This window comes from Priapulus caudatus, unplaced genomic scaffold (genome assembly GCF_000485595.1).
Source record: "Priapulus caudatus unplaced genomic scaffold, Priapulus_caudatus-5.0.1 Scaffold109, whole genome shotgun sequence".
In the NCBI taxonomy this organism is placed as follows: domain Eukaryota; kingdom Metazoa; phylum Priapulida; class Priapulimorpha; order Priapulimorphida; family Priapulidae; genus Priapulus; species Priapulus caudatus.
Genome location: NW_014577170.1, coordinates 143,473 through 165,543, shown reverse-complemented (window position 1 = coordinate 165,543; position 22,071 = coordinate 143,473). Strand labels below are relative to the sequence as shown.

The 22,071-nt window shown below is 43.6% G+C and overlaps 3 protein-coding genes across 5 annotated transcripts in view; 2 read left to right on the top strand and 1 right to left on the bottom strand.

Annotated features, from left to right (window-relative positions):
- LOC106805317 (plancitoxin-1-like) overlaps nt 1–5,817 on the top strand; it is a 7,640-nt gene extending 1,823 nt beyond the window's left edge. Inside the window, exons 3-5 of the mRNA XM_014806859.1 lie at nt 4,382–4,454; nt 5,074–5,235; nt 5,775–5,817. Of these exons, the coding sequence (XP_014662345.1) occupies nt 4,382–4,454; nt 5,074–5,235; nt 5,775–5,794 (255 nt within the window). The 3' untranslated portion in view covers nt 5,795–5,817. The remainder of the gene's footprint in view (nt 1–4,381; nt 4,455–5,073; nt 5,236–5,774) is intronic.
- Nucleotides 5,818–8,086: 2,269 nt separating this feature from the next.
- LOC106805318 (14 kDa phosphohistidine phosphatase-like) lies at nt 8,087–11,109 on the bottom strand. 3 transcript variants are annotated; one of them, XM_014806860.1, is made up of 4 exons: nt 10,955–11,109; nt 9,289–9,491; nt 8,827–8,951; nt 8,087–8,573 (listed from the first exon to the last, which is right to left on the bottom strand). In XM_014806860.1, exons 2-4 carry the CDS (start codon nt 9,425–9,427, stop codon nt 8,481–8,483), a joined length of 357 nt encoding a protein of 118 aa, XP_014662346.1. In that variant the 5' UTR covers nt 9,428–9,491; nt 10,955–11,109; the 3' UTR covers nt 8,087–8,480. The 3 variants fall into 3 exon arrangements, with proteins under 3 accessions (XP_014662346.1, XP_014662348.1, XP_014662347.1); XM_014806862.1 differs by having other exon boundaries at nt 10,997–11,109; XM_014806861.1 differs by lacking the exon at nt 10,955–11,109 and adding an exon at nt 10,828–10,934.
- Nucleotides 11,110–11,328: 219 nt separating this feature from the next.
- LOC106805316 (xylulose kinase-like) overlaps nt 11,329–22,071 on the top strand; it is an 11,417-nt gene continuing 674 nt past the window's right edge. Inside the window, exons 1-17 of the mRNA XM_014806858.1 lie at nt 11,329–11,561; nt 13,195–13,277; nt 13,747–13,897; nt 14,151–14,237; nt 14,524–14,616; nt 15,039–15,140; nt 15,605–15,736; nt 16,900–16,965; nt 17,465–17,546; nt 17,800–17,959; nt 18,455–18,570; nt 19,275–19,348; nt 19,583–19,679; nt 19,865–19,923; nt 20,797–20,884; nt 21,183–21,286; nt 21,854–22,071. The exon at nt 21,854–22,071 is cut by the window's right edge and continues 674 nt beyond it. Of these exons, the coding sequence (XP_014662344.1) occupies nt 11,502–11,561; nt 13,195–13,277; nt 13,747–13,897; nt 14,151–14,237; nt 14,524–14,616; nt 15,039–15,140; nt 15,605–15,736; nt 16,900–16,965; nt 17,465–17,546; nt 17,800–17,959; nt 18,455–18,570; nt 19,275–19,348; nt 19,583–19,679; nt 19,865–19,923; nt 20,797–20,884; nt 21,183–21,286; nt 21,854–21,913 (1,614 nt within the window). The 5' untranslated portion in view covers nt 11,329–11,501 and the 3' untranslated portion in view covers nt 21,914–22,071. The remainder of the gene's footprint in view (nt 11,562–13,194; nt 13,278–13,746; nt 13,898–14,150; nt 14,238–14,523; nt 14,617–15,038; nt 15,141–15,604; nt 15,737–16,899; nt 16,966–17,464; nt 17,547–17,799; nt 17,960–18,454; nt 18,571–19,274; nt 19,349–19,582; nt 19,680–19,864; nt 19,924–20,796; nt 20,885–21,182; nt 21,287–21,853) is intronic.

The following is a 22,071-nucleotide window of genomic DNA, read 5'->3' as shown; positions in this document are numbered from 1 at the left end:
ATATACATATATACATTATACCTAGCCAGTTTCACGCGTACATATCCCGGGAATCGATGTACAATTTATCAGTTAATCAGGCAGTTATTCAGTCAGTGAGTCAGTGAGTCAGTCAGTCAGCCAGTCAGTCAGTCAGCCAGTCAGTTAGTCAGTCAGTCGGTCAGTCAGTCGGTCATTCAGTCAGTCGTGTATTCATGTTAATATTTATACTTATTCACGACAGGAAATGCGTTTTTAAAGCAACGTGCTACTACTAATACTGCTGCTACTGCTGCTGCTGCTGCTGCTGCTGCTGCTGTTGCTGCTGCTGTTGCTGCTGCTGCTGCTGCTGTTGCTGCTGCTGCTGCTGCTGTTGCTGCTGCTGCTGCTGCTGCTAGCGCAGCACTTGCAATTACGAAGCCACGCGAAACTGTACGCACAAGTCGCTCTCTCTCTCTCTATCTCTCTATCTCTCGTTCGTTTCCTTTGTACATATTGATCCCGCGAGGCTGCACTTGGCTGTCCGCATTGAAGGCCGAGTGAAGATGGTATCGCATTGTGATATGAAGCGAAGCCGTATCAATACTGCCGTCTGTCGTTGTCCTCACGGGCGTGTGTGACTGAGCAAGGACCACATGTTATGATTCCAAATCTGATTTACCCGAAGCCCGATGGATGGTGAAGATCGCGTACGCTTAATAAATCGATACGTTCTCTCACAGAAAGCGATGGCGCCCAGCAATCGTGTCTCGATGCGTCATACTATTTATCGTAGAAGCAGTACAGTAATGTGTCACTTGCCATCGCTTCTTGTGCTGCGGTTCGACACAAACACGCGAGCGCGATTTTATATAGTTTTGTGAAAGGCTAGAATTGTGTGCGACTGTAGAAAGGAAACTTTACCTTCTCATTTCCTTGTTTGAACATCGGCCAAGGACGAAGAGTGTTGACTGTTTTGAGGAATATGTTGTCCTGAAAGTATACTCACCCGAGAAACGATGTCGATGTGTCTAACGAATGAAATGAGTGTCAAATGTGAACGATGTCAATGGTGCTTAGGTCATTATAGATTACGACTTGTTATATAAATGCACGGGTGTCACGTTACTGAGTAGTAGTAGTAGCCACACAGCGCATTCTTCTTTGAGGTAACGGAAGATAATGTGCATTATGAGAAACGCTAGACGGCATTGTATTGCTGTATTTAAGCGAAAGACGTTTATTTTAAACGGCGAGCGAGAAGATTTGTGAATTATGGCTATTGTTAGATTGAGGGATTCCCGTATGAAAATTTAAAACCAGAATTTTCAGTTATAGTATGTTCTGTACCGTGCATTGCGTGAAACGGGGTGAATGTGACAGTTAGCACTACGTAATTACAAACTCGTTTTGGAATGAGTTTTTAAATATCATGCATTTCTACGAAAACCTGGAATAAGAAAAGTGTGGTACTTTAGTTCGTTCCCTGTTTTACGATTTACCGTGATTATGCTTAAGTAGAATGAGGTAATAAACATGTTTATTACAATATAAAATTTCCTGTCTACCTGTCATATATATTTGATGTATATATTTGACGCATCACGATATATACTTCCATGCAATTGCAAACATTCGTCGACTCGTATACCATAATGAACCCCCTCCCCGATGGAAATATAGCAAACTTTCGTTAACAAACGACGCAATATCAATCATAAAATCAATATAAAGACGAAGATCTCGCTTCCGTGCCTAGATCTCATTGTTTCAACGGCTTCTCTATCGTTTCTGCTTCCCTGACGCATCGCCCATCATCCCATGGCAAAGCATGGCTGCATTACCAGGCCCTATACCTCCCCTGCTTATACATATAGCATGCGTACACACGTTACTATACAACTATATAAAAACATACTACTACATAACCATTCGTTTACTATATAGCTATCATTCTAATGTGACACCTATGTGAGCACGGTAAGAGCTCCTTGTATGGGAAGCGTACCACACGCAGCACGCGTAGTGAGTATAGTCACTATGCGAGCCACGCCCAGGAAAACAATCTCGCGCGAGCTGACAAGTGAGAGAGGCTTTTGACAGCGAAACATGGAACCGAGAGCGGCGCTCGCCGTAGTTCTGCCCTTACTGCTACTACTACTGCTGCTGCAATGTTCATCTGTGTCTCAGGCAAAGACTGCGTGCGTAGACGTCAACAACAACGCAGTCGACTGGTATAGTACACCAACGTTTCTCACTTTCCGCGTGTTCGGGCGTAGATGTATGCTATAGTCTGAGAGCGGAGTTATGTGCCCCACTTTCATCGCTGCACTGCTTTCCGTTGTAGGTATAGCTCCAAGAAACGGTCATACGTGGAAAGACCGTGGGTATTAACGTTAGGCTCGCAGCTCGGATGAGTTAGTTGTAGGGAAGATGGTCTACATGTCTAACAATAGTTTATATACATACATATTATGTGCTAGATACAATAATGTAACCCAAACACAGGATAGGTGTGGGGTTACATCCTGATCCTATCCTAGCTGTGTTTGGTTTACATTATTGTATCTAACATATGTGCGTGTACAGAAGGGACGAAGATCAAATTGTCTTTGTTGTCATACAATATACTCATTCCTGGTACGACTGATGTCTTAAATTGGCCCTGTAACGGAACCCAACTCAGTTGACACTGGCCAGGCACCTAGACTAGATAGAACGCGTGTAACTGGCATAACCATAAACAATCTGCACGCGTTTGCTGCAGTGCTACGAGGTTTTACGTCTTACGCTGTTGCTCTGCCTGCGTTCCTTCAAATCAGCCCGAGGCCCTCAGTCTCCGTCGTAACAAAGCCGGCTAGCAGATGCGGCATCTTAGACGGGAACCGTAGTCGTTTGTATGCGCTGCTATAGCAAGCTGTAGGCGCGAGTGGGATAATGTCTCGGACATCTATCCACACTATTTCTGACGGTAGCTCAAGTAAAACGCCGGGTGGTTATAGGTCTTATGTTAGCTTTAATATTTTAGCCGGGCTGCCTCTTCATAATGCCCTTACTGCACGCAAAAAACGCAACCGTGCCCAGTAGTACATAGAAATAGATAATGAATATTAAAAAATAGGTTTCCTATTAATTTCTAATCAGCAGCAGCTATTACATGGGAGAGCAGTCGCTTCCCATTCGGTTAAGGGTTATCACGGATGTAAATGCTACGGGTCAAGGTGAGGTCAACGCTAGCGCGCGATTTGCGCCGTTAATAGTTTGCCAGTTCGTGGCGCCATCTAGCGGCCTCGCATTCGTTGTAAAAAATGCAGCCGGCTCACTTTCTTGGTTTATCATGTTGTGAAGCTGCCTGTGACCAACACAGTAAGGATGCAGGCTTCGCTGCCGTCGTGGACGGGACATGGACGCCAACGTACCGAAGTGCGCAAATACGGTCAAGCTCCCTCACGACTCGCGGACAAACCCAGTCGGCTTACTCTTCCAGCAGTTACAAAGCAATGCAAAATCGCAGGTGAATTTGAGACGTTAATAATATTTTTATGATAAATAAACCCATGTGAGTAATTCATAGCCACAATAAATCCCGTGGTCGACCTGTTAGCCGACACGTTAGCGGAGAAGTAAAAGTTAATCGCGGATTTTGCGGCGAAATGAATTTTACTCATAATATTGTCGTGGAAGCTCTGATGAACAATGCTTTCAGATATTTACGGAGATTAAATTGTTGAGTAGATCGGTTGCAGGCAGTGTGGCTTCTTCGGAGTCAGAAGGGTTTCGCAGCACAAACTTTTAATAATATTGTAAGCTGTGACTGAAACATTCTGTTCTGGTGGACAGGCTAACTTCTTGAGCTTTCACAGTCTATATATTTTAGGTGGCGCAAAAGACCTTCTCTTCTATAGCCCGTTCACACGTAGCAAGAAATCCGCGTATTTAGCGCTTCACAGCGAGGCAAAATGCGCGTGCTAAGAATGACGGTATCTGAAACAGGAGTCGAGAGGTTATTTGACTGTAAAATACGCGGGCTTCACCAAGGACCCCGAATAATTTGCTGTGCTTGAGATAAATACCGGATCTCTGGGTGGAGCCGCATTTCCCTCTGTGTGAACGCGATTTCTTGAAGCCGCGTAATTTTATAGACTGGTCCACGCTCGACAGTTCCAGTGTAACGCGAGTGGAACTGTCGAGCGCGGACCAGTCTACGTATTTTATCGGCAGTTGGTGCGCATTGCATTGTTTATTTCGCACTAAAGCAGCTCGCAGCTCGCAAATACGGCATTTCTGGAGCCGCGAATCAGCGTGTGAACGCTCAGCCGCGTATTTTGTCTCAGATTCGGTATTTCGCAAATACCGTATTTCATAAATACGAGGTCTCGTGTAAACGAGGCTTATGTCAAATTTCCTTTCGTTGTTTTTTTAGGATTTCATGCACATCCTGTACAATGATGAATTGCCTGAGGGACCAACAACCGAACATTACGGACACACAAAAGGTGATACGAGTGCACGCATAAACATTATTCAGGCGCGGATTTAGGCCGGTTTGCACCGGTTTCCAGAAACCGGTCACAGGCTGGGTATCTTCAGAATTGACCCTCAAAATTCACCAGAATGCACCAAATATAGCTTTATTTTTTTTAAATTCCCGGGGGGGCATGCCCCCGGACCCCCCTAGCTGTCACTATAACTATGGAAACTGGTCACCCAAACCCTCTGGATCCGCCCCTGCTATTGATATATCTATCTAAATGAAATGACCATGCCCCTTGGATACCTATTGCTAGGTCGGTCAAGCTAGAACAATTTATACGTTTTCCACGCGTCCATGCCAAATTGTTGACTTTGCGGCACTTCGTTGCTAAGCATTGTCGTTTAGAACGTCCTATCACAGTGTTGGTTGGCTAGACCTACCTGTCACTCACTCCAGGATAGGTCAATTGATACGGAAGACACAATAAGGAAAATTAACCAAATAGATCAAATTGTACATTTTGTACCAGGGGATGATATTTCAGCATCTACTTAGCATCTAATATCACACGGATATCAAACTCAGACGATGACATACTGGATGGACGCATTGCCCTATTTCCACTTCGTGTTCTTCCGCAGGTTTTCTCGGGTTCGACCGAGACTCCGGCTTCTGGCTGGTGCACAGCACGCCAAAGTTTCCCGGCTACACGAACGCCACCTACTACTGGCCGCACAACGGGCGGCGTAACGGGCAGAGCTTCCTCTGTGTCACATACGCTTACAGCACCCTCGGCGAAATCGGCAAGCACACTCGCTAAGTGATGTCATTAGAGAGAGAGATAGATAGATAGAGAGATAGAGAGAGAGAGATAGAGAGAGATATATAGAGAGACACAGCGAGAGAGAAGAGGAAGATGAGAAGAGAGAAGAGGGAGATGAGAAGAGAGACAGAGGGGGAAAGAGACAGAGCGAGAGAGAGAAGATGGAGAGAAGAGAGGGGAAAAGAGACAGAGAGACAGAGAGAGCAAGAGAGAAGAGGGAGATGAGAAGAGAGATAGAAGGGATAAGAGACAGAGAGCGAGAAAGGGAGAAAGAGACAGAGAGAAGGGGAAAAGAGACAGCGAGATGGGGAAAAGAAACAAAGAGAGAGAGAGAGAGTGAGAGAGAGAGAGACAAAGAGAGAGCGAAACAGCGAGAGAAAGAGAGAGAGAGTGTGTGTGTGTGTGTGTGTGTGTGTGTGAGACAGAGAGAAAGAGAGAGGGCGAAAAAAAGAGAAACAGAAAAACAGAGAAACAGACAGAGACCGAAATCGTCGTCATTTTTCCGTTGCACGGTTTCAGCGACCCGCCAGCTGCTCTAAACCTACCCCGTGGTGTACGACAGCAAGGCGCGGCTTCTGTTCGCGCGGGACCACCCGCCGCTGCGCCGGGCGTCGCTGCCGGGAGAGCAGCATCCGAAGGAGGCCGGGCCATGGAACCCGCAGCTGCCGCCTCGGCCTCGCTCCGACTGCCAGCCGCCCCCTGAGCGAACCTTTGTCACTCTCCGCAAAGGCCTCCAAGTACGACGCAGGTGAGTCGGCGTTGAGGTGAACGATTGTCGCACGGTTGTGGTCCGTGCCAGGTCTCTTCTAGCTCGCACGGTCACAGCTACTGGTGGTTTGACTTATGGAATCGCAGCCCGTAGTGCTAAACCAGGCCTCCTCTACTCCCACAGTCGCACAGCTTACCCATGGGATTAGAACATGAGAATCACCACACCTTTGTAGTCCTGACCCAGGCCCTTCTCTACTCCCCAGTCACAGCTACCATGGGGTAGAATGCTAGAATCACACCTTGTAGACCTGACCCAGGCCTTCTATACCCCCATGGGTACAGCTAACGTGGGGTAGAATGCTAGAATCACACCTTGTAGACCTGACCCAGGCCTTCTATACCCCCATGGGTACAGCTAACGTGGGGTAGAATGCTAGATCACACCTTGTGACCCGACCCAGGCCTTTCTAACCCCATGGGTACGCTAACGTGGGGTACCCGAATTGCAGAATCACACTGTAAGTCCTTGACCCAGTGCCTTCTCATACCCCATCTGGGTACAGCTAACCGTGCGGGTATGCACTAGATATCACAACCCTTGTAGACCCCGACCCAGGCCTTCTATAGCCCGCAGCATTGGGTACCAGCTAACGTGGGGTAGTTAGATGCTAGAATCAACACCTTGTACGTCGCTGACCCAGGCCGTTCTGATACTCCCATGGCGAAAACAGCTAAAGCGTGTGGGGTAGGTAAATGCTAGAATCCACACCTTGTAGACCCGACACCAGGCCCTTCTATACCCCCGATGGGGTACCACGCTAACGGAGGATGTCGAAGACAGATTTGCTACTCCCCACAGTCAGAGCTACCGGGTTATATGGAGAGTCAGAGCAACGCTACACTCTTTGCTGCTGATCTGCAGTGTCTCTCTCTCAGCCTACATACACATTATGCCGTTCACGAGGTTTGAAGCTCCTTCCCGATTCTTTTCCTATGTATTTTTCCATACGTATTTTTTTGTTATGTTTTTTCCGTTTGCATCATCCACTTCTCGTCTGTATTTCCTCGCACCGCTCTCTGTCACCATCTTTCGCAAGTATCATCTACAGCGGATCGTCCGACTGGATGGCGTCCGCGTCCGTTCGGCGTCTCCTGTGTGCTCTATTTTCGCCGAGGAACGTGCAGAACCACGGCGCCGGCAAGCTGGCGAGGCTCGTGTGCGCCCCCTACCGCGCGAGAACCGTGGGCAGGACGGTCAACCTGAGCCGGTCGCCGGCGGTCGAGCCTTCCGACGAGACTCGCCGACCAGTCGAAGTGGGCGGCGACGGCGGCGGCGGCGGCGGCCGCGGGCGGAGTGGGCGCTGCCTACGCACCGACGGAATCGCAGGAACGGCACCAGCGGGTGCGCGGCGGCGGCGCCGTGTGCACGCGGGACGCGCGCGTGTGGGCGGCGTTCGCACACCTCGTCGGACGCGTCGAGAAGTGTCGCGGGAAGGCGGCGGCGGCGGGTGTTTTTTTTCGCGACTAGGGCACGCGTCTGTCTGCGTCTGCCTCCCCCGCAGAGAGAGAGAGACTGTCAGAGGTAGTTTTATGAGGAGCGTGTGCGCTTACGGCATTTAGCACAGCTACGATGCACGTATCTGCGTTTGCTTCTCCCGGACAGACAGCACTGTTAGAGATAGTTCCATGATGTGTGTGTGTGTGTGTGTATGCTTACAGCATTTACTACACCTAGGGTACACATGTCTGCTTCACCTGCCTTCTGACAGGCAACACTGTTATTAAAAAGTAAGATAATTACATCTTATTGTCTAATAACATTGTATCATTATAATGTAACATTGTATGACAAACTAATTATCTACTATGGTGGCAGCAACAGCATAATCCTTATCCTCCCATTATACGACAGGACAGGTATTATGCTCGCTTGATTATAAATAAAAAATTACTACACTAGATTATATTGCTGTTATTAAGCTGACATTGTAAGCTAATATATCACTTGATTTACATTAGAATTTAATAGGGTTGTGGTTGTAAATATAAAGGAGCTGTCACATTACCTTCATATTTTAATTATGCAACTGGCCTGGAGATAAATGTAAAAAGAAGGCAAATGTAACATATAAAATTTAATGATGAAAACAATCCACATTCATAGAAAACAATAGATTCTCTCGGTTATAACGTTAGTTGCCAATAGACGTTCTACGTATAAACTTACACGTTCGCAATTCATTTTGTACGCACGTGCCAGAAGCTGCAAGTTTAAACTACATATAGAACCTCAGCTTATTCTCACTATCTCTTTTAGAGCATACCTATCGTATAGGTTGCAATAGGCTATTATAGATTTCATCATGGTTTCTTGAAATAAATCACATCACTCGGGGATAAAAAAAAAACGTCTATACGCTACTTCACATAATTTAATTTGTCTAACTATTACCTCGTGGATGCTAGCAACACAGTGTGATAATGCCATTACAGGACCTAGCGTAGATTCATATTTCAGTATCCATCATCTGAACAGGTAATATTGTATTCCGGGTATTTCTTCTTCAAGATTTCCACTGATATTTCATGATCTGCCTTCCCATATCCCTACAGCAAAAAAAGATAGACGAATGGATACTGCACACGTATTACGAACAGACATGAAAATGAATTATTGAATGTACTACCTAATCAAACTTACTCACTTACTGCTTACTCACTGTAACTTTTACTACATCAAATCTAGACCTTTATAACAAGTTTCGCTCTGTGACACGTGACCCTCAGTTAATGCTTCATGCCATGTTTGTGTAGCGGAAACACTGAGAATGTTGCCAAGTAGCCACAACAAGGTCAATACCGTCGAGTGTCCGTAAACTTTGAGAGTCTTGGCGGTGGGATCGTGCTCAATCCTTCCTCCACCCGTGCAGAACACATCAAGTCCTGCCTTCCTGATTCCAGGCTCCACCTCCTCCAAGACATCACCTTACCAAGGCAAAGCTATGTGTTACACATACGAAACTCTAATGAGGTCATAGTCCTCATAAATGCACTAACCTAGGATGATGGCGCAGGGGGAGGAGACAAAATATCTCAAGTTGGTTCTACATCAACAGTAACCCATGCTTGGTGTGAATGCATCCAGCATAGTCTCTTTTCTCACACATTGTGAGGAGAGAGAGACATTGTGGGTAAAATCACTGGGGGTAAGATGCCGACATGAAAAAAACCACCATTTCGCAAAATGCTACGAGGAAATGCAACAACAAATTAATTGTTCGTCACACCATGATTGGCATTGAACTTCAATGGGCATACCTACCATGGTATCCTGCTCGCAAATATCCTCTAACAATGTACTTAAAGTTCTTCAGATCATCGTCTTTGAACACCTTGACGAGGATGTACTTGAATCGCCCCTTAGGATCAATGTCAACGTCTGCTACGGCGTCAAAACTCATTTTAGCCCTCGAGACCAAGGAGCGAACAAATGAGCGAGCCAGGTCTGTTAGCTAGCCTGCAGACCTGGAACATAGATTTTAACATTTTTTTTAGATTCATCACTCACAAATACAAGAGTTACTTTACACGAAACCAAGTATTATGTTGATTATTCAACAATAGCCCAAAGTGCACAGGAACTTTAACAGACAGATAATGAAGTTCGGTACATAATTAATGTTTTATTATTATAAATATTGTAATACACAAATTCTGGCTCATTATAAGGGTGATATAGATTTCTTACACTCAGAATAGAGGAGGCAAACATCTACTGGGAGTACATCGTGGAATATTCAAGTGATGTTTTAACACGTTACACAGTTGTGTAAACTACCACATCTGAGTAATAAAGCCTGCAGGTTTAAGGCAAGAGGCTATTGTCTAGCTCAACCTGTTTATCCTGTTCACTCCCACTCCTGGTACAGGAACAAGACTTAAAAGGCTATATCCAGTGTTTATAAACAGGTGGAACTACAGGTACAGGTATAGGAAGATGTAGAGCTACAGGTAAAAGTACAGGTAGAGGTATAGGTAGAAGTACAGGTAGAGGTATAGGTAGATGTAGAGCTACAGGTAGAGGTATAGGTAGATGTAGAGCTACAGGTAGAGGTATAGGTAGATGTAGAGCTACATGGAGAATTACAGGTAGATGTAGAGCTACAGGTAGAGGTACAGGCAGGAGCAAAGGGACTACACACGTAGAGAAACTATTGATGAAGCCATGTACTATGTAGTGTTTAATAAATACAAGCGTCACTCAGTTGTAACTGCATGAACTACTGTGTCTGAGATAGGGTTAGGATCATTAGCAGGTTACTTTGAGACTTAGTATATAGCGTGAAAGACTACATATGGTCTAATTTGTAGCAATGCAACAGGTTTTTGACGGGTACGTGTTCAGCAAAGAAGAAGGACTCAAGCACAGGCACTTGGAACGTCTCAATAAAAATTAAAGAAAGTAAATAAATACGAAATGTATTTACTACCAAACCGGGAAGTCTTAACGTTTCTCTACTCTATTTCGCCTATAATCACCTGTAAATGCCGGTCATATGCTCATCTGCAACACACAAGTACACCGCACGCTAGCTGCTGCACACTGACATATAAATATATAGTGTATTAATAGTTTAATACTATATTATATGTATATGTATACTATATATTTAATTTATGTGTCAGTGTGCAGCAGTTAGCGTGCGGTGTACTTGTGAGTTGCAGATGAGCATTTGACCGGCATTTACATGTGATTATAGGCGAAATAGAGTAGAGAAACATTAAGACTTTGGTAGTAAATACATTTCGTGTTTGGCTTCTTCTTTTTTTATTGAGACGTTCCAAGTGCCTGTGGCTGTACCTGTGGACTCAAGGACCGTGACGGTGAAGTGAGTTCATGATATCAGATTACAGATATGCCGACAGTGAATCAAGATTAGTACGCTGTTTTATTTTCACGCGTTAAATAATACAACTTGACAACACACCGCTTAAAAGATGGGCCAGTAATAAATTGTCTCAGATCATACAGTTTCCTGCAGCAAAACAGTGGTTGAACAGTTGGAAAGTTTCAGCAGTGTGTTGACAGCAAAATCTTTGGTTGACAGAATCACTCTGCCACGGACTGCGCGCCATCTACGTGAAGTATTCCTTATCATTTAGGTCGTTACGGCGGCAAAAGGGCAAAAGTCCATTCCTTATATTGCAATATATGCCCTACATTGTGCACTGTTTTAACAGTAGTATCATTTACTTCACTTATCATCCTAATGCAAACCTTAATGAAATATCAATGTAAATACATATACTAAAGACTGATCTAGTAAAGACTGGAATGCATTCCTATCCGCGTCTTTGGTTAAGCTAACATGTCTGCGCACAATCAGACTTGTTGTTTTAGTCCATTTTAGTCGCAATATTATTCATTATTGTATAAATCGGCAATCACTGTGTTATTATAGCCTATTTAGGGTTCAATCGTTGGATAAGAGTATTGCATACGCATTGGGGAGTTTATGCTAGCACTGTCAAAACATGGAACAACAGACTAACGTTGACTGTTTGTTTTTTGGCTTTGAAATCAGCACCCAGCAGGCAAGTAAATACGAAGTGGCTACGCGTCTGGAACCGGTCGCCTAGCCTCCAGGCTACGCGTCCGGACATCCATCTCACACAGGAAGCTTGCGACACGTTCACGCATGATTGCGCAATGGGACGCTCTGGTGAGTGCCGTCTATCCTTTCATCCGTCCTCTCTCGCGCTCTCATACACACGCGCGCAGCTCTCTCTCTCTCACGCATACACACACATACACATTCCCATTCCCCCCCTCTCTCTCTCTCTCTCTCTCTCTCTCTCTCTCTCTCTCTCTCTCTCTCGTCTCTCTCTCTTCTCTCTCTCTCTTGCTCTCTCTCTCTCTCTCTCTCTCTCTCCTCTCTCCTCTCTTCTCCTCGCTCTTCTCTCGTCTTCTCTCTCTCTTTCTCTCTCTCTCTCTCTCTCTCCTGCATACATGCACACACACGTACACATTCCCATTCCCTCTCTCTCTCTCTCTCTCTCTCTCTCTCTCACACACACACACACACACACGGCAATCACCAGAGCGTCCCATTGCGCAATCATGCGTGTACGTGTCGCAAGCTTCCTGTGTGAGATGGATGTCCGGACGCGTAGCCTAGCGGCTCCTCGTCCGGAACCGGTCGCATAGCCACAGCCAAGTAAATATCATGGCTTTCTGTCTAAAATATGACTAGTGCCATAGCCAGCATGAACCATTCTGGATAGTATTAATGATAGCAGCTTCGAAATCTCGCTACTTTATAGTAGCTTGCTCTAAATTCTTCCAGACCACACCCAGCCGTCCCCGTACACATACCCGTACCCGTTACACGTACCCGTAGACATAATACGTCAGGATTCTTCAAGCTTTTTCATTATAGCATTGCGGGTGCTGCCTTTACGGTCCTATAGTTGCAAATCGCCGAAGGCGGTTTGCGTGCTAGGGGGTCCGGGGGCTATGATATTTAGCATGGCGGCTATGATATTTAGAGTGGCAGGTGAATTTTAGGATGGCGGGGCTCGACGATAGCCTGGCGGGCCGCCAGGCTATAAGTGCTCTTGGAGAACCCTGTACGGTAGTGTCTAAACGACCGGACCCGGTTTCGGAGGCCTGAAAACTAAACAACCGGCTCTCTTCTCTGATTGGTCAGTTTCCGAACATAACAGGACAATTTTTAATGCAAAACATAAAGAAATATATTTAATTCCGAACATAAACAAAAGTTACAGAACAAATAAATGAATAAAAAAAATAATGAAATACAAAGAAATACAGAAAGCAGAGGAAAATAAAAACATCTTATGGGGTTCGAACACGGTCGATCCCTTACTATCACGAAGCGAAAGCCTCTACCGTTGAGCAACTGAAACCAACTTGAAGGTTAGAGATATAGACCTTGACCCTAACCCTAACCATAATCCTAACCCTAACCCTAACCCTATCCCTAATTCTAAAATAAAATAAAATTAGCCAAAAATAATAAAAAATAAAATAGTGACAAAATTAGCCAATCAGAGAAGAGAGCCGGTTGTTTAGTTTTCAGGATACCGAAACCGGATCCGGTTGTTTAGACACTTCCTAATAATACACTATACAGTACATATAACAGGTTTAATAACAACTGGTTTAATAACAACAGGTTTTATAACAACTAACACATGTTTTCAGGTAAAGGTGATCATTGTTGACAATGAGCTGAATATTCAATACAAAGACACTATTCTGTTTGACACAGAGCTACCGGAATTCAGGTGATCAAGATCGACTTATTAATGCTCAAGGGGTCGTTGTCATATCAGGTACTACAGATATGTACCCGAGGTACATATATGTATACACAAAGTGTACCAGACCCTAACCCTAGCCCTAACCCTAACCCTAACCCTAACCCTAACCCTAACCCTAACCCTAACCCTAAACATACCTCATATAAAATATAAACATAATACGAAACAACCTAAAACTACCTCGGGTACATATCTGTAGTACCTGATACGACAACGACCCCATCTGCCTTATTAATTCATAAACAATTGGAGAGTGTAGCATGCAAATTGCAATGTGCAAATTAAGACAAAAACTCCATTAGACAGCATTATATAATTGGCACCATAAATAAATTATAGCTAACTGTTTTGTATTAGCTAGCAAGCCGTGGGTTCAAAGTCATTTTTGGGTGTCATTCGTGTTATTTCATCGTTGCATATATCATTTTTATAGTACCCACGCTGGTGTCCACATACACGATGATAGACTGACCGTTACAACACCAACTGCATTATGGGTGAAGGCCATCGATTTAGCTTTAACCAAGATGAAGCGGTCTGGGGTCGACTTTGCCAGGATTGCTGCAGTGTCTGGTACTGGGCAGGTATTGGTCATCGGATGTGTGTTTCTAAAACTTTCAATAATGAAACGGATTATTACACGTGGATACATTTCCCCCTGAGTATACCAGCTGATAAACTGGAGATTCCATTGTGTTTGCAGAAAGTTGAGCACGTGTTATTTTCTCTAGGTTTATGTAAAAAAAAATCTCATCAAATTTGAAAATTAGTTGCACATTCATAATTTTTGTTAATATTATAGCTGTTATATATTTGGAATTGAACCATACCTTTCAGCAACATGGAAGCGTCTACTGGGCGAAAGAAGCCAGGGCCACTCTGCAGAATCTTAAGGCTGAGAAAACATTGCATGATCAGCTGTCGGTATGTAGCATTGTCGTTGTTAGTTGTGGTGATTATACATGGCCAGAGAATGAAAGTATATATACTGAGTCTCTGTATCGGTATATAGAGAGAATATCCGATTGCCATGAAAACATCTAGGGTATGCGTATGTTTGGACGATAGAGATCGGTAATCAGTGGTTTATGCATACAAATCTCCTCGCCCATTGATTCGAGGAATGTGTGCGCACGCCTCATTTTGTCACAACCGCATATACCTCCTGCATGGTGCAATTGGAAAGTGGTAGTTTTTCTTGCAATTTTAGGCATCGTTTAGTATACCAGATTCACCACTATGGATGGACTCCAGTACAGACAAATGGTGCAGACGTTTAGAGAGCCAGCTAGGCGGTGCTCAGGTATCATCGATACATCGGTATTCTCGATACATTTTAGTAACGATCGTATGCATCAGCTCGACCATGTAATTGTGTATTCGTCGTTAAAATTTAAATATTGCACGTTGCATAGTTGACGTAGATTGTACTGCAAAATTGCCTGATATTCTTCAATGTGTTACTGGGACAAAATCTGGCATTGGGGCGCTCTCAGGCACTTTCAAATTTGGCCCAGGATCCCATCAACTGGTGATTGACAGGGACTTGCTTAATTAACGGGGTTGTTTTAATGATCAAGTTACAGCACATGTCAGTGCATTTTATAACACTTCAGAGGCACACACAAGTATCAATTATTGTTTTTGCATGTGTGCTTTACTGGTACTCACGTATATTCGTGGCATCTTTGTACGCCCGATCCCATTGCTTTAATCTGTTTACAGAGGTTAGCCTTCATCACCGGTAGCTCGGCACAGACACGACTGACTGGAAACCAGATTGCAAAGTTATACGAGACTGAATCGATGGGATTCAGCAATACCGAGGTGCGTGGGTTAGCTGACAATAACTGATTTGCGTGAGAGTAAAATGAGATTTTAAGTGTGTTGGTTATAAGAAATCGGATGTAACAGTCAAGTGTGATGAGTACATTTCTAAAACAGGAATCCATCCTAATTTTCATGATGATTTGATAGTAAATCACTATCCAAGCATGCACTACCTAGTGCTAAGCGAGCCGCCTTGAGGTAGACGTAACAATGACGATCAGAGAGAAGTTTCGTAACTGTATCGATGTCCCCCAAACAATACATTTGAAGTTTTGTGGGCGTGAGCTCTTGTAGGTGTTGCTGGAACATCATCGTGCTTCAGCAGCAGTCGTTTAATGTATTTGATGTATGTCTGCACCTGCGAATGATTGACATCCGTACTGACATCCCTCCACCGAACCGCACGGTCGACATAAACTGGGTCCCGCCGCAATTTTCGCAATTTTCTTTCTACCTCGCAGCGCATTTCCCTGGTGAGTAGCTTCGGAGCGTCGATCTTCCTCGGAGACTACGCGCCGATCGATTATTCGGACGGCTCGGGAATGAACCTGCTCGACATCTGGACGAAGAAGTGGAGCACAGAATGTCTGCAGGTGCGTGAGGCCCAGGCAGTCTTAAAGGCGCCTAATCTGCAGGGGCCGGTTTCACGAAGCGTAATTAAGTCCTTAATCATGATTAAATCACTAATCATGATTATAACCTCCCGTAATTAAATTGAAGTGAGTGTTTCATGAAGCGTAATTAACTTTAATCATGATTAAGTTAATCTCAATATTTAATTCTACTCAGGAGCATGATTAAATCCACTAATCATAATTAGTTGCTAGTACTAGTAGTAGTATGTAGGTAGTACTAGCTCGCTGGCAAACAGTAAGTAGGCTGCAGATTTTACAATTGGAAATTTTACTTCCATTATATCCCAAGGAAATTTAATTTATCTAAGATTAGCTGTAATAATTTAGTAATTATAATTGCAAATTAATTCCTTTTCAGGTACCGTTTTGCAGGTACTTTTTGCATTGTCTGCCATTTTGAATACAGTGTAATTCATGCTTAAGTCGGCTAATAATGTGATTAGTTTAATATGTAATTAAATCACTTCGTGAAACAGATTTTTAAGTATGATTAACTAATCATAATTACGGAATGATTAGTGATTTCATTATAATTAAAGTTAATCACACTTTGTGACACCGGCCCCAGGTTTCTTATGCACCGCAGCTGTACACACATCCGTGCTCTCACGCACTGTCTTATTGGTCCCAAAGTTCACCCACCAATGTTTGATAGGGCTTGGGCACTGGCGTTTTGCTGGTCAGCTTACAGCCACATGGTGATATATTTCACAGCGATTTGCCGGCACACATAACTTAAGGATCTCTGGTTTTTGTGCGTACGGTATGCTGATAATTACATGTATTCGTAGCACCTGTAAATGTCAGATCATGTTCTTTTAAGTCCAGCGCGCCACTTACGAACGATTTATGCAAATGTTATCACATGAAATTTTTTCCGTGAATAGAGAAGCACCGGGAAATAAGGTTGCCTATTAACTGAGTTGTGACTACAGCGAGCAATTGCTGGTTTAGTGAGGCAGAAGAAGATTTGCTGGCATGGCCGTGGATGAAGAGTCTGGCAAGGTGAAAGGTGAAGCATTGTTGCATTGCCATACAATCACACAACACAACAGCTGTTGTTTGTATACCAATTAGAACTAATGGGTTTTCCTTGGGTTTTGCTTGTGGATTTATTGCAGGCGTGCGTACCTGATGGAAGTTTGGAAGCAAAGCTCGGAGCCCCTGTTCCATCCCACAGTGATGTGGTGAGCATTAAACTTATAGTTGTCTAGTCTGTTCCTGCCAGAAGACCTAAGCTGCTTGGTTACGGTTACTAGCCCCTTTTTATGAGCTGAGTCTTTTTCTAATGGCAAGGGACGTACACTTCATGCAGGATGTGTTAATGTCTGTGAAAATCATGATCTTAACTGTTTGTAATTCAACTGAACAACTATTAAACTATTATGGTACATTATTATGTATTATTGTATATACATATATACATACACAATAATATTAAGTCGCGGTTTTCATGAATCTAACTACGATGTTAATGGGGGAATCGGTGTATATACACATAGATATACGTATATATATATACGTACATATATATACGTACCTATATATACGTACATATATATACGTACATATATATACGTATATATATATACGTACATATATATATATGTATACATATACATATATAGATATATCATATGATACATTGCTATCTATAAGTATGTATTATTATTACGCAATATGCAGGGTCCGATCAGCCAATACATGGTCGACAGATATGGCTTCCATCCGAAATGTCGTGTTATTGCATTCACCGGTGATAATCCAGGTGCGATGTGTGTTTGAGCTGCTCACCTGCATATGTCTCACGTTCATTGATAGACTAACAATCATCGTCATCGCCATTAGATGTATCCGGTAGTCAAGCTTAGTTAGATTCATATAGCTAGTAAAAATTGAAAGCATATGTTACTACAGCTGCCATAGTTTCTGTTAGACGGGCAGAGTTTAGTACCTATGGGTAGTAAAACAGTAAAAACAGAGTATGTTTGACTAGTTGCCATGGTTTCTGTCATCTGCAGCCTCTCTGGCAGGACTGTTGTCGGGGAATCGTGACATCATACTTTCTCTTGGGACCAGTGACACGGTGTTTGCTAGCCTGGACAAGCCGAACCCGCATGAATCCTGCTCGGCAATTTTGGTGAATCCAACCAATCAGTACACCTACATGGGCATGCTCGTGTAAGTGTTATTAGTAAAATTGTGGTTTCTCTTGGCTTCATTTAAATTTACGCGTATGTCTTCTTCCTCCTCCTCTTCCCCCTCCTCCTCCTCCTCCTCCTCCTCCTCCTCTTCTTCTTCTTTGTCTTTATTGTCGTTGTCTTCATCTTCTTTGTAATCATTGTTGACATCTTGTTTTTCTTATTTTTTCTTCTTCTTCGTCAATTTCATTATCATCATCCCCATCTTCTTCTACTTCTGCTGCTTCATGTTTTTCATATTTTTTAAGAGGGTTACCTGGCACTAGGTGCATGCAGGAATGCACATGGAATTATCATACCCTGATGCGATGTATATTGGAATGTGAAGGCGGGAGCCCTTAGCTAGACCCTATGGTACGCAGTTTAACCCACGCCAGCTGTGCGGTCATCAGCAGGGGATTATAACAGGCTGACTTGCCTTCCTAGAATACCCGCATCGGCCGTTAACGCTCACCGTGTGCTCCTTTGATTTAAGATGGAAGAACGGGTCGTTGACGAGGGAGAAGATCAGAGACAGTTGTGCTGAAGGATCATGGGATACATTCGACCGTCTTCTGAAATCGACCCCAGCAGGAAACAATGGCCACATCGGTATGTACGAGATATACGCTGGGTCCTACATACTAGTCTACATACTCCTAAGACTACATACAACTACTAATTACTACTACCATGGTACTACTAGTCTATTACATATAAAGTCATAGTACATACTCCTACTACATATTTGTCTATGTAGTCATAATACATACTACTACCAAATACTATTATATAAAGTCTTACTATATTATATACTACTACTACATATTAGTATATGTAGTCATATTATATACTACTACTACATACTAGTATATGAAGTCATACTACATACTACTACTACATATTAGTATATTATGTAGTCATACTATATACAACTACTACATACTATTATATGAAGTCTTACTATATACTACTTCTACATATTAGTATATGTAGTCATGCTACATACTACTACTACATATTAGTATATGTAGTCGTACTATGTACTACTACTACATATGAATATTTGTACTACTACTACATATGAATATTTGTACTAATACTAGTACTACATGCTATTCTTACATACTAGTGTACATACTCGTACTACATACAACTATTGCTACGTAATAGTATATGTAGCCATGTTAGAGGCTACTCGATTGCATGAAGTGGAAAGCCTTGGTTCTATTGCCACGTTTGTTGTTGGTAGAGGGCGCAAGAGAGTCATTCACTTGTCGTGCGCCGTGTTTCACCCCACGTTGTCGTTGTTGCAGGCATTTACTTTGATGAGCAAGAGATTACACCGTGTGCCAACGGCGTGTACAGGTTCAACAACCAGAATGCACTTGTAAGCTACTTTTTTCTCACGTTTGCTTCATCACAATTAGATTCAGATGTGATATCTTCTTTGCAAGTGAAGAGTAGAAATATCAGTTTAGAGAGATTTTTTTCTGTGTGGGAATGACACGTATTCATTCACTAGAGTAGCATTCTCGTGTTTTCGACTCACTTGTGATAGCGAATTCTCTTGAATTTTGTATAAAAAAAATTCAGAAATTCGAAATTTTTGTCGCCGTTTCAGGTTTACGGTTTTTCCGCCGAGGTTGAGGTCAGAGCGGTCATTGAAGGACAGATGCTGGCCAGACTGTCTTACTGTGGAGACCTGGGAGTAGAGATACGTACGTATACCGACTATAATGATAGATAGTGTAAGAATGAATTCACTATGACACACGCGATAGTAGTGCAATGTTTATGTAATCGTGTCGTGTAGAAAATATATAGAGTGTAATATACTGCTTGTACATATAGCATCTCTTAGATCGATACGCTCTTTAACTCGTCTTCGAATGTTAATCAACAGGTGATGACACGAAGATCATAGTGACAGGTGGTGCCTCGTCTAATGAAGCCATACTACAGGTGAGTGGAAGCGATGAGGAGCGAAAATTCTTCGAACGGTTGAAATGGTGTCTGGCTGCGTGGGATGCACCCACGCAGATAGCGATTGTGGCCTTTCATTTCCACTTCATGACCCCAAGCCTATGCAGTGACGTTGTAAGCATCTCGCATGAGACAGAATATCCAGCGAAGAAAAGGGGCCCGCGTGAATCGGAGAACATTAAATTACGAGCTACGAACAAACTAGAAACGTGACTTCGGCGTACCGGATCTTGGTGATAAACGCAGGATACAATTTCGGAACAGCACGAAGAAGGACGCCAGAACAGGCAGTCACAGGAGATGGGGGCGTGTCAAATATGGATTACTTCAGTCGAGTACACGAAACGGTACAAAAATTCTCAAATTTATTCACCGACGTAATCACAGTAAATCGTAACAACGTCTGCAGACGCTGCAGGGCATATCTGGGGCACGAGCGATTCCGCGCAAAGCGGAACCAGACACGCGTTATCTACATTCCTGTCTCTTCGAGTGCGCGCTGACACGAAAACCGATCGTGCGCGCTGACACGAAAACCGATCGTGCGCGCGAGCCTCACCCTCCCTCGAGGGGCCACGCGATGATGCGGCAATCGGCCGACGTAGTCTCTGCAGATCAACGCCGGCTGTCGCCCCCGCGCGGATCCTGGGGGGACCTCGTAACCCCCGCGACCCTCGTTCGCCGAGCGAAGAGCTCGGCTTCGGGCGGTCTGCCCGCGGTTGCGTCATTGTTCCGCGCACCGCTCGACGTGGAGAGACGCGCAGACGATCGTCAGTGATCCACGCGCAAGGTTGGATCTCAATGTGACCTTCACATTCAGCTTTCTTTGTTCTTGGCGGTGGTGGATGATAGGTCGTCGCTGACGTGTTCGGAGCGCCCGTCTACGTGACGTCGGAGCCAAACTCTGCCTGCTTGGGGTGCGCGTATCGAGCGAAGCACGGTGCGTGACATGATGCCTGCGATCATTTTATTCGCCCGTTGTCGGGCTTAGATCTAGGCTAGAAGCAAATCTAGTGTGACCAGTCGCAAATAGTCCAATTTAGCTGGGAAGTTTGTGCAGAGTGTGGGAAACTGTATTTGAGACAACGTTTAAGGTACTACACAAGATGGAAGTATATACTATATATTATATTTATATTTAATATATATATATATATATATAATAATTAATTTTTTTTATATTAGATTGATAATAGCAGCCACTAAACATATAATCAATCATAAATTTGATGTGACAGGTTGGATTAATTCTAGAAGCACATATATACCCTACTATGACGTGGTAACGATGTCAAAGCTCAACATGGCAGTTGCAGCGCAGCCAAATCCAGATGCAACCAAGGTGACAATTCCTCTGTTTTAGTAGACAACGTGCTAATATATGCTTAATACTATTGGGGCCCAATTATTTCTAACTACTACCTTATATGCTCGGATTTGAAGCTTTATTAGACCACATCTTTTATACAAATAGCGTATAAGTATATATAAGTGTAGGATGTGTTTGTGTTATTACTTTATTACTCGATTGTGCAGCCTGATAACGGGTAAATTCACATACGAAACAGCGCATGTAGTTACGATAAAAACGAAGGTTAGATAACAACCATAACTGCTTCCGCAAAATAAACCCCAACAAACAACGTCAGCTTGAAGCTGATTTTTTGTTAAGTTTTGTTGGCAGTGGAGCCTGTCTGCGTTTCCTGGCATGTTAGTCGTCGTTCCTGTGCGTATAAGATAACTTACTGTGTAGAGAAATAAATTCTGCCTTCTTTACTTTTTAATGTTTTAATAACGTCGGCTGCCACATGGCTGGTATTCTATTACGTTACACGCGACCCAAAGTTGAAAGTTAGCCGTGGCGCATGCATACATAGTTCGCACACTATAAATTTGTGTTTTATTGCAGCTATATAAGTCTATGGTTCAGCGGTACAAGAAACTTGAGGAACAAATCGTGAGGCACTAGAACGCTGTAGCAGCAACATCAACATGAGCAGCAGCAGCAACAGCAATAGATCTAGCAGCTGTGGCAGCAGCAGCAGCAGTAGGAGCAGTAGCAGCATTAGAAGCTGTGGCAGCAATAGCAGCAACAACCATAACAGCATTAGCAGTAGCTGCAGTATA